At 45.2% G+C, this 15,921-nt stretch overlaps 1 protein-coding gene across 1 annotated transcript; it reads right to left on the reverse strand.

Moving 5' to 3' along the window:
* Positions 1-4,337: 4,337 nt before the first annotated feature.
* On the reverse strand, positions 4,338-15,713 carry LOC143286451 (pyridoxal 5'-phosphate synthase subunit SNZERR-like). The gene is made up of 9 exons (XM_076594022.1): positions 15,609-15,713; positions 15,367-15,540; positions 11,983-12,055; positions 11,279-11,379; positions 10,367-10,447; positions 9,740-9,860; positions 7,954-8,100; positions 7,206-7,388; positions 4,338-5,426 (listed from the first exon to the last, which is right to left on the reverse strand). The coding sequence occupies exons 3-9, from the start codon at positions 12,041-12,043 to the stop codon at positions 5,131-5,133; spliced, it is 990 nt and encodes a 329-aa protein (XP_076450137.1). The 5' UTR covers positions 12,044-12,055; positions 15,367-15,540; positions 15,609-15,713; the 3' UTR covers positions 4,338-5,130.
* Positions 15,714-15,921: the final 208 nt, after the last annotated feature.

The following is a 15,921-nucleotide window of genomic DNA, read 5'->3' on the forward strand; positions in this document are numbered from 1 at the left end:
CAATCAACCAACCAACCAACCAACCAGCCAACCAACCCCTTCGACTTGGAGACAACTAGCGAGTAAACGGCTAATCAATGAATTATGTTGCCCCCCTCCCCCGCCCTTCTCCCCGCCCTCTTACCCCCTTACCCCCCCCCCCCCCCCACACACACCCCACATCCCCCCGACACCCAGCCACCCCCCCCCCCCCGCACCCCCCGCTTCTATTATCTCAACCACCATAACTCTGATGGTAAACACACCTTGACGTTTAGACACACACACACACACACACACACACACACACACACACACACACACACACACGCACACAGGCACACAAGAACGCACGCACGCATGCACACAAGAATGCACGCACGCACACTCGCACGCACACACGCACGCACGCACGCACACACACACACACACACAGAGCTAACGATCGATTCGTTCTTATCCTGTCAACAAGCCATCAAGAATTAGACTTTGAAAAAAAAATGTGTGTGTGTGTGCGTGCGTGCGTGCGTGCGTGTGTGTGTGTGGAGAGAGAGAGAGAGCGGGAGAGAGAGAGGGGGGGGGGGTAAGGAGGAAGAAAAGGGTTGGGGGGAGGCTTATGATAATTGATTATCGGTCTGAAGCTAAAGGAAGGAAAGAAAGAAAGAAAGAAAAAAAAAATCGAACTTGACTTGTCACCCTCCCAAGACCACCTCGCTGTTGGCTTGATTTATACCAGCACTTACAATTTTTTATTTATTTATTTATTTATTTTTGTATTCGCTACAGCTAATGGCAAATTAACTCTGATTCCATCAAGGTTCTGACCATAAATGAGCCTTTAATGTTCATGTGGGCATGAATACGCATGCTTAAAAACAAGAAAGAAAGAGAAGGGTGGGGGAAAAAAAACAAACAACGACGGGGGTTAAACAATTGATGAGAATGAAAGGGGGTGTGGGGCTTGGGGGTTGGAAAAGGGATAGTTAAAAGAAAGAGGAAGGGAGATGAGGAGAGTAAGAAGGAAGGGGGTGGCGGGGGGGGGGGGGGGGTGAGAGGGAGGAAGAGAGAGGGAGGGAGGGAGGGAGGAGGCACAGAGAGACAGACAGACAGACAGACAGACACAGACAGGGAGAGAAAGATAGAAGGAGAAAGATAGAGAAACGAAACGAAACGAATTTTTATTTCACGAGGGAAGTGGAGTAAAGCACAGCTGCATTTTTACACCCAGCCCTCAAGGACAAAGAAGAAAAGCGGGGAAAAAAGCAAAGGCAAAACACACACACACACATACACACACACACAATTACATATGAAAATAAAAGGCATAAATGAAAGCATGTGCATTTCCGAATTAAGTACGACACGACAGATTATCGTTGAAAATCAAATCATTAAAGGAGGAGAGATAGACTGACATAAATTAATGGGACAAGGGAAGTGAATTTCTAGCAAGCAATCATTTCCTATATTCATAAAATATTAATGATATGAGAGAGAGAGAGAGAGAGAGAGAGAGAGAGAGAGGTGGGGTGGGGTGGGGGGGAGAGAGAAACAGAGAAAGGGAGGGAGGGAGAGACTTGATAGATACACAGGAAAACAAGAAAATAGAAAAATAAAGAATCGTTGGTTAGAATTGGAGTCATGACACTGGCGAGTAGGAAAGAGGGTGATTGAGACACAGAGAGGGAGAGAGAGGGAAGGAGAGAGGGGGGGGGAAGAGAGAGAGAGGGGGGAGAAAGAGAGAGAGAGAAAGGAAGAGAGAGAGATGGGAGAAAGAGAGAGAGAGAGAAAGAGAGAGAGATGGGAGAAAGAGAGAGAGAGAGAGAGAGATGGGAGAAAGAGTGAGAGAGAGAGAGAGAGATGGGAGAAAGAGTGGGAGAGAGAGGAAGAGAGAGAGAGAGAGAGAGAGGAAGAAAGAGAGAGAAAGAGAGGGAGAGAAAGGAAGAGAGGGAGAGAGAGGAAGAGAGAGAGAGAGAGAGAGAGAGAGAGAGAGAGAGAGAGAGAGAGGAGAAAGAAAGAGCTTCCAACTCCGCTTCTTCCTCCTCCAGTTCAGCCGGTGCTTCTACTTCTGCTGTTTCTTCATCTGCTGTTTTGCAGGGATCTTCACCAGTGAATGTCGTTGTACCACAGTGGAGGGATGGCCTAGAGGTAACGCCTCCGCCTAGGAAGCGAGAGAATCTGAGCACGCTGGTTCGAATCACGGCTCAGCCGTCGATATTTTCTCCCCCTCCACTAGACCTTGAGTGGTGGTCTGGACGCTAGTCATTCGGATGAGACGATAAACCGAGGTCCCGTGTGCAGCATGCACTTAGCGCACGTAAAAGAACCCACGGCAACAAAAGGGTTGTTCCTGGCAAAATTCTGTAGAAAAATCCACTTCGATAGGAAAAATAAATAAAACTGCACGCAGAAAAATATACAAAAAAATGGGTGGCGCTGTAGTGTAGCGACGCGCTCTCCCTGGGGAGAGCAGCCCGAATTTCACACAGAGAAATCTGTTGTGATAAAAAGAAATGCAAATACCTCCGAAACCCACCATCAGTCGTCCGGAAATCTATGATTCTCTTTTATCGACTGGACGTGCAGTTGGCGGTCTATCCCATGTTTTCGCCAAAAAAACACACCAAAAAAACACAAAAAAACACACATAAAAAAAAACACCCCCCCCCCAAAAAAAAAAAAACACACAACAAAAACAAACAAAAACAACAACAGCAACAACAAAAAACAAAAAAACAACAAAAAAAAAAAAAAAAACAAAAAAAAAAACCCAAACCCAGACAATACTGCCAAAGTTTCGGACAGTGGGGCAAAGGGAGGTAATCACCTGTGATGGAAATTGTGAATTCCGGGATGGACTTCGCAGGTAAGACATTTTTTCTTTCCGTCTTGTCTTTTTTTATGTGCCTTGCTTTTGAGAAAGACAACAACAGCAGCAGCAGCAGCAGCAGCAACAACAACAACAACAACACACGCACACACACAGACACCTCTCTCTCTCACCCTCAGGAGGAAGATGGCAGAATGTTTAAGACGCTCGTCTGCCGATACAACGTCCGTGCAGGGTCTGGGTTCGAATCCCACTTTTGCCCGTTCTCCCAAGTTTGACTGGAAAATCGAAATTAGCGTCAAGTCGTTCGGGTGAGACGATAAATCGAGGTCCATTATGCAGCACACACTTGGCGCACGGTAAAAGAAGCCATGGCAACGAGAGTGTTGTCCCCTGGCTAAAGAATGTAGAAGAATATATATTTGTATGTGTGTTTTGCGAAGAACAAATTCAGATTTGAAAAAAAAAGGAAAAGAAAAAAAATATTTGCATTTGTATTTCTTTTTATCACAACTTATTTCTCTGTGTGAAATTCGGGCTGCTCTCCCTAAGGAGAGCGCGTCGCTACACTACAGTGCCACCCTTTTTTTGTATTTTTTCCTGCGTGTAGTTTTATTTGTTTTTCCTATCGAAGTGGATTTTTCTACAGAATTTTGCCAGGAACAACCCTTTTGCTGCCGTGGGTTCTTTTACGTGCGCTAAGTGCGTGCTGCACACGGGACCTCGGTTTATCGTCTCATCCGAATGACTAGCGTCTAGACCACCACTTAAGGTCAAGTGGAGGGGGAGAAAATATCGGCGGCTGAGCCGTGATTCGAACCAGCACGCTCAGATTCTCTCGTTTCCTAGGCGGACGCTTTACCTCTAGGCCATCACTCCACCGTCTTTCATAAAATGTTGTCTTAAGGTTATATATATAAAAAAAAAGAAAGAAGAAGAAGACAAAAAGGTGATGATAATAACGATACCAATAGACTCGATAGACCTGTGCACACACACACACACACACACACACACACAAAGACAGTTGCTTCAACAAGACTCCAGAGCGTTCACCTTTGTTAGTCTTGTGTCCGTCGCTGTGTCGTCGTCATTATCGGCCGTGTCGATAGGATGACCACTGGTCAATCAACGACCGATGTCCTCTTCAGCATCATAAGTGATGGGTTGTTGTTATTGTTGTTGTTGTTGTTGAGTGCGTGCAGGACTGGACACGTGTGTGTTTGGGTGGGCGAGTGGGGGTATGTGCGTATTTTAGGTGTGTGTGTGTGTGTGTGAGGAAGGGGGTGAGGGGAGGAGAGGGAGGCGGGGACCTCTGTGTGTGTGTGTGTGTGTTCGGACCGACAGCCGCCGATCTTCCATCTGATCTTTGAAGGCATAGTCATCTTCAAATCCGAAGGACGAGCAACATCTCGGTGAGGAGACCTATATATTATGGGTTCTTCCACGTGTCATCTTTATTTTTCTTTTTAATAGATCACACGTACATACACAAGCAATACCACTTCAAATAACATGATTCTGAAGATTGCAAAAATTGCTCCGGTGTTTAATCAAACATAAAAGAGAAGACAGTAATACACATTCATCGGAAATCGACATCGACCCTGGAAAGAAAAAAGACCCCCTTTTAAATGCGGGCGAAAGTGAAGTCCAATGTGGGTGATAGGGGATGTGGGGGAATTGTATTGTGTTTTATTGTATTTTGTTGCAATGCGCTGCCTTGTATTGTATTGTATTGTATTGTATTGTTGTATTGTATTGTGTTGCGCTGTATTGTGTTCCATTGTATTGTACTGTGTTGCATTTTATTGTTGTGTTGCATTGCATTGTATTGTATTGTGTTGTATTCTGTTGTGTTGTATTGTGTTGCACTGTGTTCCATTGTATTGTATTGTATTGCATTGCATTGTAATGTATTGTGTTGCACTGTGTTGCATTGTATTGTATTGTATTGTATTCCCCCACCTTCTTTTATTCTGTCTGCAAGTGGTTTTGTTCTACTATCAAAGTAGATATTTCTTCCTTTCCCATCCACCACTCCCCCACCTTAGTTATTGCCAGTGGGTTCTTTGACGTGCGCTAAGTCAGTGCATTCTGCACACGACACAGGGGGAGGGGGGATAGAGGGGTATAGGGAGGTTGGGGGAGGGATTGGGACCTCTTGTTTATCGTCTCATCATCTCAACATAGTCTCCCCACAAGTACCCTGCCACCCACCCCCATCCTCCACCCCACCCTCCCCCACCACGCACACACCCTCAACCCCCCCCCCTCCATCCCAACCCACAACAACCCCCCCCTCCCACCATCACTCCCTCTCAAGCTTTCAGCTTCATCATCTTCTCCGCCGCCAGAGTGGCGTCCCAAATTTTCTGCGCGGCGGGGTCTCCTCCGGCGAGGGGCCTGAGCAGCTGCTGGTTGACTGGCGTGCCCACCATGGCCTCCCCGAGGTTCTCGCTGAGCTGGGCCAGCTTGGAGGCGTCCTTGTAGTGCGTCACGGCCTGGGACATGGCGTAGGCTCTGGAGGGCGGGTCGTCGCTCTTGAAGATGCCTGAGCCCACGAAGACACCGTCCACGCCCAGTTGCATCAGGAGGGACACGTCGGCAGGTGTGGCTGTTTGGGGGTAGTGGGGTGTCGTAGGGTATGGGGGTGAGGGTGAGGGTGGGGGAGGGTGGGGTGTGTGGGGGTGAGGGTGAGGGTGGGGTCGTGGGTGGTGGGGTGTGGGAAGTGGTGGTGTGTGGGAGTGAGGGTGAGGGAGGGGGCGTTGGGTGGTGGGGAGGGGAGCAGAAAGAAGCAAAATAATATGTAGTAAACTCAATAGAAAAAGACACAGACTCAGACACTGACACCCACAGACAGACAGACACACACACACAGAGGGGAAAGAGAGACAGGTAAGAAAGAAAGAGAGAGAGAGGGAGAGAGAGAGAGAGAAACAGAGAAAGAGAGAGAGGGGGAGAGAGAGAGAGAGGAGAGAGAGGGGCATGATACAGTACCAACAACCCCGTGCGTGCGTATATCTCTCTCTTTTCTCTCTGTCTCTGACTCTCTTGCTGTATATAGATAAAGAGGACTGTGTGTGTGTTAACATATCTATCTTTCTATCTATCTATATAGATGTGTGTGTGTTAACTTATCTATCTTTCTATCTCTCTCTCTCTCTCTCTCTCTCTCTCTATATATATATATATATATATATATTGTATTTCTCTTTTTAGTCACAACATATTTCTCTGTGTGAAATTCGGGCTGCTCTCCCCAGGGAGAGCGCGCCGCTACACTGAGAGCGCCACCTTTCTTTTTTTTTTTGTATTTTTTCCTGCGTGCAGTTTTATTTGTTTTTTTTCCTATCGAAGTGGATTTTTCTACAGAATTTTGCCAGGGACAACCCCTTTGTTGCCGAGGGTTCTTTTACGTGCGCTAAGTACATGCTGCACACGGGACCTCGGTTTATCGTCTCATCCGAATGACTAGCGTCCAGACTACCACTCAAGGTCTAATGGAGGGAGAGAAAATATTGGCGACTGTACCGTGATTCGAACCAGCGCGCTCAGATTCTCTCGCTTCCTGGGCGGACGCGTTACCTCTAGGCCATCTCTCTCTCTCTCTCTCCCTCCCTCTCTGTGACTACGTAATCGGGTCGATGGCCTCGGGTTACTTAGATATCAACCTCAGCAGTAGTCGACGATGATTGTGCGTATACATACCGTTAGATATTGTTTTGTCTTCCTTATGAAAAGCAATAGAATGTTGTGAAAAGTGTAGGAGGGAGGGAACATTCGAAGGGATGGGAGAGGGGGGGAGCGTGTTTTCCACGGTGATATGAGCATGTTGCTTAAGTCATTAAACCATTTGAATCTTGAATCTATATATATATATATATATATGTATATATATATATATATATGTGTATATATATATATATATATATATATATATATATATATATATATATATGTATATATATATATATATATATATATATATATATTGCTTGCGAATGTGCGGTGTGTCAACACGAGAGACCGATACGGCGCTTTGCAGGCTTGGTGCACCACTAGGGGTGCCCTGGGGCACCACTTGCCTCCTGCTTGCTGATGGGACAAGGCCTAACAGCTGTGGTGCAGCTCTGCATACAGCTGTAGACTGCAAATTAGCACAACTACCCCCCCCCCCCCCCCACCCCACTCCCACCCACTCCATTCTACCAACAACCTCTCTCTCTCTCTTTCTCTCTTCGTCCGACACTAACACGGCGCGCAGCTTCTCCAAATGTCAGTAATTGCCAAGGTTGGCAGCTGGACATCACCGGAAGAAGAAGAAGAAGAAGAGAAAGACCGCTACTGCTATACTACACCCACCCAGCCACCCCACCCAGACACATATACATACCCAAGCCCCCGGCAGCGAAGTTGACCACGGGCAGTCTGCCCAGCTCGGCCGTCTTCTTCAGCAGGTCGAAGGACACGCGCAGCTCCTTGGCGTAGTTGTACAGCTCTGCGGGGTCCAGGGCCTGAGCCGTGCGGATCTGTCGCTGGATGGCGCGTGCGTGACGTACCGCCTCCACCACGTCACCTGTGACGTCACATCGAACCAAGCGACAAGCGAGCGTGAGCTCCGGACAAGAAGTCGGGTAATTACAAAAAAAAAAAAAAAAAGAAAAAAGAAAGAAAAAAAAAAAAAAAACGCGATTGGGTCGGGCTGTCGGTGAAAGGTTCCTACAGCACGAATTCAGAAGGTGGGTTGGGAGTCACTGAGTATAAATCTTGCATTTCTGCCACTATGATAAACACACACACACACACACACACACACACACTAAAGCACGCACGCACGCACGCACACACACACACACACACACACAACGTACCCATGTAGGCACACACGGTCGCGCAAGCACACACACACACACACACACACATACATACAAACACACACACACACGCGCGCACACACATATGTACACACACACACACACACACGTACACACACTTACTCACACCCACACACCCACCCACAAATGCGCGCCCACCCACCCACCCATGCACACCTTCTCACTCTCACTCTCCCTCACACACACACACACTGAACCTCCCACACCCCCAATCCCTACCCCCCCCCTCACCCCACCCACACTCACCAGTGCCAGCCTCCCCCTTGGTTCGAATCATGGCGGCTCCCTCGCCGATTCTGCGCAGTGCCTCGCCCAGGTCACGCGCCCCGCACACGAAGGGCACTGTGAACGTGTGCTTGTCCACGTGGTTCTCCTCGTCAGCTGGCGTTAGCACTGCAATAAGGGTTGTATTGTGCTGTACTGTATTGTACTGTGTTGTATCTGGACTTTATTCTTCTTCTTCTTCTGCGTTCGTGGGCTGCAACTACCACGTTCACTCGTATGTACACGAGTGGGCTTTTACGTGTATGACCGTTTTTTTTTTTTTTAACCCTGTCATGTACGCAGCCATACTCCGCTTTCGGGGGTGTGCATGCTGGGTATGTTCTTGTTTCCATAACCCACCAAACGCTGACATGGATTACAGGATCTTTAACGTGCGTATTTGATCTTCTGCTTGCGTATACACACGAAGGGGGTTCAGGCACTAGCAGGTCTGCACATATGTTGACCTGGGAGATCGGAAAATCTCCACCCTTCACCCTCCAGGCGTCGTCACCGTGATTCGAACCCGAGACCCCCAGATTGAAAGTCCAACGCTTTAACCACTCGGCTATTGCGCCCGTCGTATCTGGACTTTCAATCTGAGGGTCCCAGGTTGGAATCTAGGTATTGGAGCCTGGTGGGTAAAGGGTGGAGATTGTTCCGATCTGTCAGATAAACATATGTGCGGACCTGTTTGTGTCTGAGCCCCCTTCGCACGCATAAGATCAAATACGCACGTTAAAGATCCTGTTATCCATGTTAACGCTCGGTGGGTTATGGAAACAAGAACATGCCCAGTATGCACACCCCCAGTGCGGGGTATGGCTGCCTACATTGCGTGGTAAATAAACAAAACAGTCATACACGTAAAATGTTACATGATATCTGAGCGTGTATGTGCGCGTGCATAAAAACAGATTGAATGACACAGGAAACGAATGATGAGCGCCCAATGGCAGCCGTCAGTCGGCTCTACCCAGGTAGGCAGCCTGTTGTGTAAATGACCCCGTGTTTGTAAAGCTCTTAGTGCCTGGTCTCCGACCGAGGATATGCGGTATATAAGTATCCATATCATTCATGTTAAAAAAAAAAAAAGTACGATGATAGCGACGATTGTAATGATGATAACTGCAACAGCTACAACAACACAACATGCTTCTTCTTCTTCTTATCGTTATCGATATTACCATCATGGTCATCATCATGATCATTATTACTATTATTGTTATTATCATTCATTGCTATCATCATCATCATTCGCAACATTTTGATAATCATCACACTGAGCCATCATTATCATATTTAGCATTATGATCACCATCACCATCATTATTATTGTTATTCATTGCTAATATCATCATCATTTTGTTTTCTTTATCACCATCACCACCATCATCATCATCATTATTATTATTATTATCATTCATTGTTATCATCATCATCATCATTTTGTTTTCGTTATCACCATCACCACCACCATCATCAACATTATTATCATTATTATCATTCATTGTTATCATCATCATCATTTTGTTTTCGTTATCACCATCACCACCATCATCATCATTATCAATATCATTATTATTATTCATTGTTATCATCATCATCATTTTGTTTTCGTTATCACCATCACCACTACCATCATCAACATTATTATCATTATTATTCAGTGTTATCATCATCATCTTTTTTTTTTCGTTATCATCATCACCATCATCATCACGCGCAACATTTTAATAACCATCATCAGACTGATCCAGCTCCAGACCTTCAGACTCGTCCACCATGTCCACGCCCAAGGACTGAAGAATCTGAGCTTCAGCGAAGTGACCAATGCGGCATTTGGCCATCACAGGAATGGTCACTGCTGCCATGATGTCCTTGATTTTCTGCAACCGGAACCGGAGGAGGGGTACTGCTTTGTTGCAATAGTGCGCTAGCGCGCGCGCGCGTGTGTGTGTGAAAGAGAGAGAGAGACAGAGAGAGAGAGAGACACACACACACACAGAGAATGAAAGTGTGAGAGTGAGAGAGACACAGAGAGAGAATGTGAGAGAGAGAGAGCAAGAGAGAGAGAGAGAGAGAGAGTGTGTGTGTGTGTGTGTGTGTGTGAAAGAGAGCGAAAGAAAGAGAGAGAGAGAGAGAGTGCGTGAGGGAGTGTGTGTATGTATGTGTATGTGTGCGTGCGTGTGTGCGAGTGTGCGCTTGTGTGTATATGTGTATTTGTGTGTGTGTGTGTGTGTGTGTGTGTGTGTGTGTGTGTGTGTACTACAAGGAGTCTGTTGCTGCTGTTGCTATTGCTACAAGTAGTAACTGTAGGATTAGCACCTGTAGTAAAAGTAGCAGAAGACGAAAAAGAAGAACAGGGATATGAGTGTCGCCATCAAACACTCACCTTGGGGTCTGTCATCCGGGCAACTCCGCCTTGTCGACGGATATCCGCCGGAACTCGTTCCAGTGCCATCACTGCGCATGCCTGAAAATTCAATTATATATTCACACACACACACACACATATATATATATATATATATAAAGAGAGAGAGAGAGGGAGAGAGAGAGAGAGAGGGGGGTGAAGTTTAACAACGCACGAAATATATCAATTTTCCAATATTTCTGACTCTCTTAACGTTGTCCCCTTTTCCAACCCAACCCTCCTCTGTAATTTTTCCATATTCTGACTCTCTTAACGTTGTCCCCTTTTCCAACCCAACCCTCCTCTGTGTGTGCGCGCGTATGTGTTCATGTTCGTGTGTGTGTGTGTGTGTGTGTGTGTGTGTGTGTGTGTGTGTGGTGTGTGTGTGTGTGTGTGTGTGTAATCTCTCTCTCTCTCTCTTAATGTGTAAACGCTCCCCCCCCCCACTCCAAAACGTGAATGAAACTGTTCGAACCATTCTCTCTCTCTCTCTCTCTTAAACACACACACACGCTCTCTCTCTCTCTCTCTCGTAACGCTTAATCGCAGCCCCCCCCCACCCCCCCCCGCCTCTTTACGGGGGTCAACGCTAAAACAAAATTGTTCAAACTATTCTCTCTCTCTCTTTCTCCCTCCCTCGAAGTGTGTCAAGAGTCTCTCTCTCTCTCCAGCACCCTCCCTCGTCCTACGCAAAAAAAAAAAAAAAAAGAAAAAAAGAAAAAAAAGAAGAAGACACGTCTGCATGCAGGTGTGCATTTTTTTTTATACATGCGCAGTGCACACCCACAGATGCCTGTCTCCTGTCTCTCAACGCCACCACCACCACCACCACCACCACGCGCACGACACCACGTCCCCCCCCCCCACCCAATACCCATCACTCCCACCTACCCCCGCCTCCTCCGCCACCCGTGCCTCCTCGGGTGTGGTGACGTCCATGATGATCCCTCCTTTGGCCATCTGGGCCAGGCCGGCCTTCACCTTGAACGTGCCTGGAACAGGCACAGCATTAGCACGTGATGAACAGCAACAACAACAACATGACACGTGATATGGCACGTGGGGTAAAACAACACGGACACATTTGGCACGTGAGTAACAACACGGACACATTTGGCACGTAACAACAAGACACGTATGACACGTGAGTAACAACACGGACACATTTGGCACGCAACAACACGGACACATATGGCACGTGAATAACAACACGAACACATATGGCACGTGAGTAATTACACGGCACGTGATATGGCACGGAGTAACAATACGACAAACATGTCACGTGACTAACAACACGACACACATGGCACGTGACAAAGAACACGACAACACGAAACACGTGGCGCATGAATATCATCTCTGTCTGTCCTTCTTTCTTTCGTTCTTTCTTTCTTTTATAGAAGCTAACATTTTTCCTTCTATCCATTTATACAAATACATCAGCTATAGTTTTACATATGACAGAAATCAATGACAGTTATACAAGTCTTGCACTTGAGTCGTTCGGAAATGTATTTCTCTGGCATAACTCTGGTTACATATTCATTTTATCATACCTGTTTATCTGTCCATCATGATTGGTAAGAACTCACCTGTCTGCTTGTCTGTCTGGGCAGTGGATCCGTTGACCACAAGGTTGGTGACCTCCATCATTGATCCTGCAAACTATCAGTTGTTTCCCTTGTTCAGTCAACGACTTCCCTTTTATGAAATCGATTAAGTAATTCGCTTTAACTGTATACGATTCATTTCAAATATTCACCATTAAGTCAACCCTCCGGCTACACAACTCTCCATCCAACCCCTCCATTCCTTTTCGAGCTTTTAAACGATGACATTCAAATGTGAAAATTAATGCTTCAACAGTGTATTTGTTTTTGTATTTCTCTTTTTATCATAACAGATTTCTCTGTGTGAAATTCGGGCTGCTCTCCCCAGGGACAGCGCGTCGCTACACTGAGAGCCCCACCCACTTTTTTTGGTATTTTTTTCCTGCGTGCAGTTGTATTTGTTTTTCCTATCGAAGTGGATTTTTCTTCAGAATTTTGCCAGGAACAACCCTTTTGCTGCCGTAGTTTGTTTTACGTGCGCTAAGTGCATGCTGCACACGGAACCTTGGTTTATCGTCTCATCCGAATGACTAGCGTCTAGACCACCACTCAAGGTCTAGTGGAGGGGGAGAAAATATCAGCGGCTGAGCCGTGATTCGAACCAGCACGCTCAGATTCTCTCGCTTCCTAGGCGGACGCGTTACCTCTAGGCCATCACTCCACTCCACAGTTACCAGTATCTGTGACAGGAAAAAAAACCAAACCCAACCAACCAAACAAAAACAAAAAAATGAAAATCCCATTCCTGCAAATTGGATGAATTTCACTTGAAAAAAAAAAGAAAGCAAAAAAAAAAAGCACAATATTCCATAAAATATAATCAGTTTTGACGCATCAAACTTGCCATAAGCATCCAGGACTGACCCTCTTGAACAGCGAACCAATACTCCGAGCTCTGAACGACTGGGCCTCAATTAAATAACGACGTCAGTCAATATGCCTTACAATATTCATTGTAAATTCTTTTAATACATTAATCTCCAAGGCTGCTAAAAAAACAAAACAAAAAAAAACAAAAAAGAAAAAAAAAAGAAAAAAAAAGGAAACAATGTCTGCAATGACTGTCATTTATATGCAGTTGGAAAATGTGTATTTCAACATAATTGCAGTTGTGTAGCGTCCACCATCCGTCAAACGAAACAAACGTATTTAATCACATTCCTGATCACGATATAAGCTTTGTTAGCTTGTTGTTGCTCTGCTGTCTATCTGTACATGTGTGTCATGTTTACTGAATAAAGTTTTGTTTAAACCAATATGCCTTTAGACTCGACATCCCGTGTTAATGTTACTACAAAAAGCTAGTGTAGGCTCTCAAGGCATGATCAACGCGTTGGAATCATGAAAAGGCATGTTCTCCATTAAAAAAAAATAAAAATAAAATAAAGTTCTCTCTCTCTCTCTCTCACACACACACACACACACACACATATATATATATATATATATATATATGTGTGTGTGTGTGTGTGTGTGTGTGATATATCTCCGTGTGTGTGTGTGTGTGTGTGTGCGTGTGTGTGTGCGTGTGTGTGAGTGTGCGTGTGTACTTTTACAGCAGATGTGCAGCGTACATGGATGATGATGGTGATTATCATTATGATTTCTTTTTATAGGGAGAACAATGGGTTGTTATTGTACACATTACAAAGATAGAGAAGGACAAATATTTCACTTTCTACAACAGCAGATAAGCATTGACTGGTTTTCTTTTCTTTTCCTTTCTAAAAAAAAAATAGATAGATAGATAGATAGACCGACCGACAGACAAACAGATAAATCTATAATTATACTGATTTTCCCGGGTGTGTGTACGAACGCGCGCGTGTTTTGTGTATGTGTGTGTGTGTGTGTGTGTGTGTGTGTGTGTGTGTGTGTGTGTGTGTGTGTGTGTGTGTGTGTGTGTTTTGCACCATCAGCTTGACTGTGACAGTACTACAGTACTCCCTTAAAAAAGAAAAAGAAAAAGAAAAATAAGATGAATAAATAAATAAAATAAAAAAAGAAGATAAGCCACGTTTTGCACCTGCAGCCTTCGCACACCCGGGGCAGCAGTGAAGTTACCGGAACAGGGTTATACAGCCTGTGGCGAGAAGGTCACTGTTTTTTGCTGTGGTGACTTTGGCTTTCCCGTTTTACCTACCCCCTGTTAATACACGTTACAGCCTACGTCAGTTCCCTGACTGAATTTCCTCCATACTCCACATTATTGAATCGTTACATATCCCCAAACGGAAAACAACAGAAAAAAAACGTTCTGCCTTCCACCCTGCCCCCCCCCCTCCACCCACCCCCGACCTCTCTGTCTCTCTCTCTTTAACAAATCAACCTCTCTTGATAAGGGTCAAAGGCCCGATCAGTAAAACATTCGTATTCGTATTCTCTCTCTCTCTTCACAAAGCTTTAAGGAGTGTTTATGATTCTGTTCCAGCGTATGCAAAAAGACCTCATGTGAAAATGTCTTTTATACTGTTAAGCTTCGCCAGGGTGTTGGATGTGTGTACAGTTTTGTAAGTGAATTCAAAAACAGGTTGATATCTTGTTAATAGCAAAACTGGAACTCAGAAAATAGAGGCTAGCGATAAATATAAATGACAGAAAATTATATATCACTTTTTTAATACTGATAAATGGCACAGGGCTAACCTTGTATCATTTTAGGTCGAGAGTAACTGGCCTGAAGAATTGTAAGCAATGATACTTCAGTAAGTATCCTTTGAATTATATGATTTGTCCATCTTGTGAAAATCATTCAGAAAACGAAATACATTTTCCACTTCAATGCACTCCCCATGCAGACAAGCGTAAAGTGTCATGTATTATACGTACTTAAAAGCAACCCAAGTGATAAAAATGTTATAAATCTGCTTCAGATAAAAAATGTTATAAATCCAGCAACAATGAAACTGCAATTAAGGGTGTAGCTGAATTCATCGCGGAGTTTTTTTGAAAAAAAAAAAAAAAAAAAAAAAAAGAAGAAGAAGAAGAAGAAAAAAGATGATTAATCGACTGTCGAATTCATGATGATCCTGCATATTATGGACCTTGTGTGAGCCCGTGGTTGCTCTCTCTCTCTCTGCAGGGTGATGACGACACAGACTTACAGCACAGAAACTGATCACACACACACACACACACACACACACACACACACACACACACACACAACACAACACAACAATAACGTCCACCTTGCAACAGATGGGGGATTCAACAACTGATCACACAAAATTCAAGTTTTTATCCTCTTAGCGACTCGACTCGGAAGATAAGCAAAAGTCTCTCCCTTTCCAATTGAGCGGGAAATTAAAACAACCCAACAACAACAACAATAAGAAATAAACGGATGCTTTAACACACTGTTACCTTCTACACGTCGTCAAAAACTGCAGTTGGCCGTTGACACAAGTATCGGTGGCAGAAATCGTAATCACGCCGGTTCTTGAATTTCTTCAAACTTCGTCCGGTGCTGTTGTCGTCTGCTTCTCACCCGGAGAACTTGTTCGCCTCTGTTCGTAAAGAGCTGAGTATTTCAACGACCTGTGTGTCTTGCCTGGCTGAGTATTTCAACGACCTGTGTGTCTTGCCTGGCTGAGTATTTCAACGACCTGTGTGTCTTGCCTTTCGGTCGTTTTAAAAGGTCAATTTTTGTTCGGTGTTCTTGTTGTTGTTGATGTTGGTGGCGTTGTTGTTTGGTTCTGAAATCGCTTCTGCTCGGAGCAAGCAACCCCCCCTTTTTATGTACGCCTCTGCTTGGGTAACTGCCTGTCTGGCTGTCTCACTCAGACACGTGACGGTTTTTTTCCCTCATTCTCCTGCTCTCCCCCTCCCCCACACTCCCCACCCCCAATTCACCAACCACACACCCTCTATCTCTTACCTCTAAACCTCCCACCCCTAGAACCCTCCAAGCCCCTCCCC

The sequence above is a fragment of the Babylonia areolata genome, chromosome 10, assembly GCF_041734735.1.
Source record: "Babylonia areolata isolate BAREFJ2019XMU chromosome 10, ASM4173473v1, whole genome shotgun sequence".
NCBI lineage: Eukaryota > Metazoa > Mollusca > Gastropoda > Neogastropoda > Buccinidae > Babylonia > Babylonia areolata.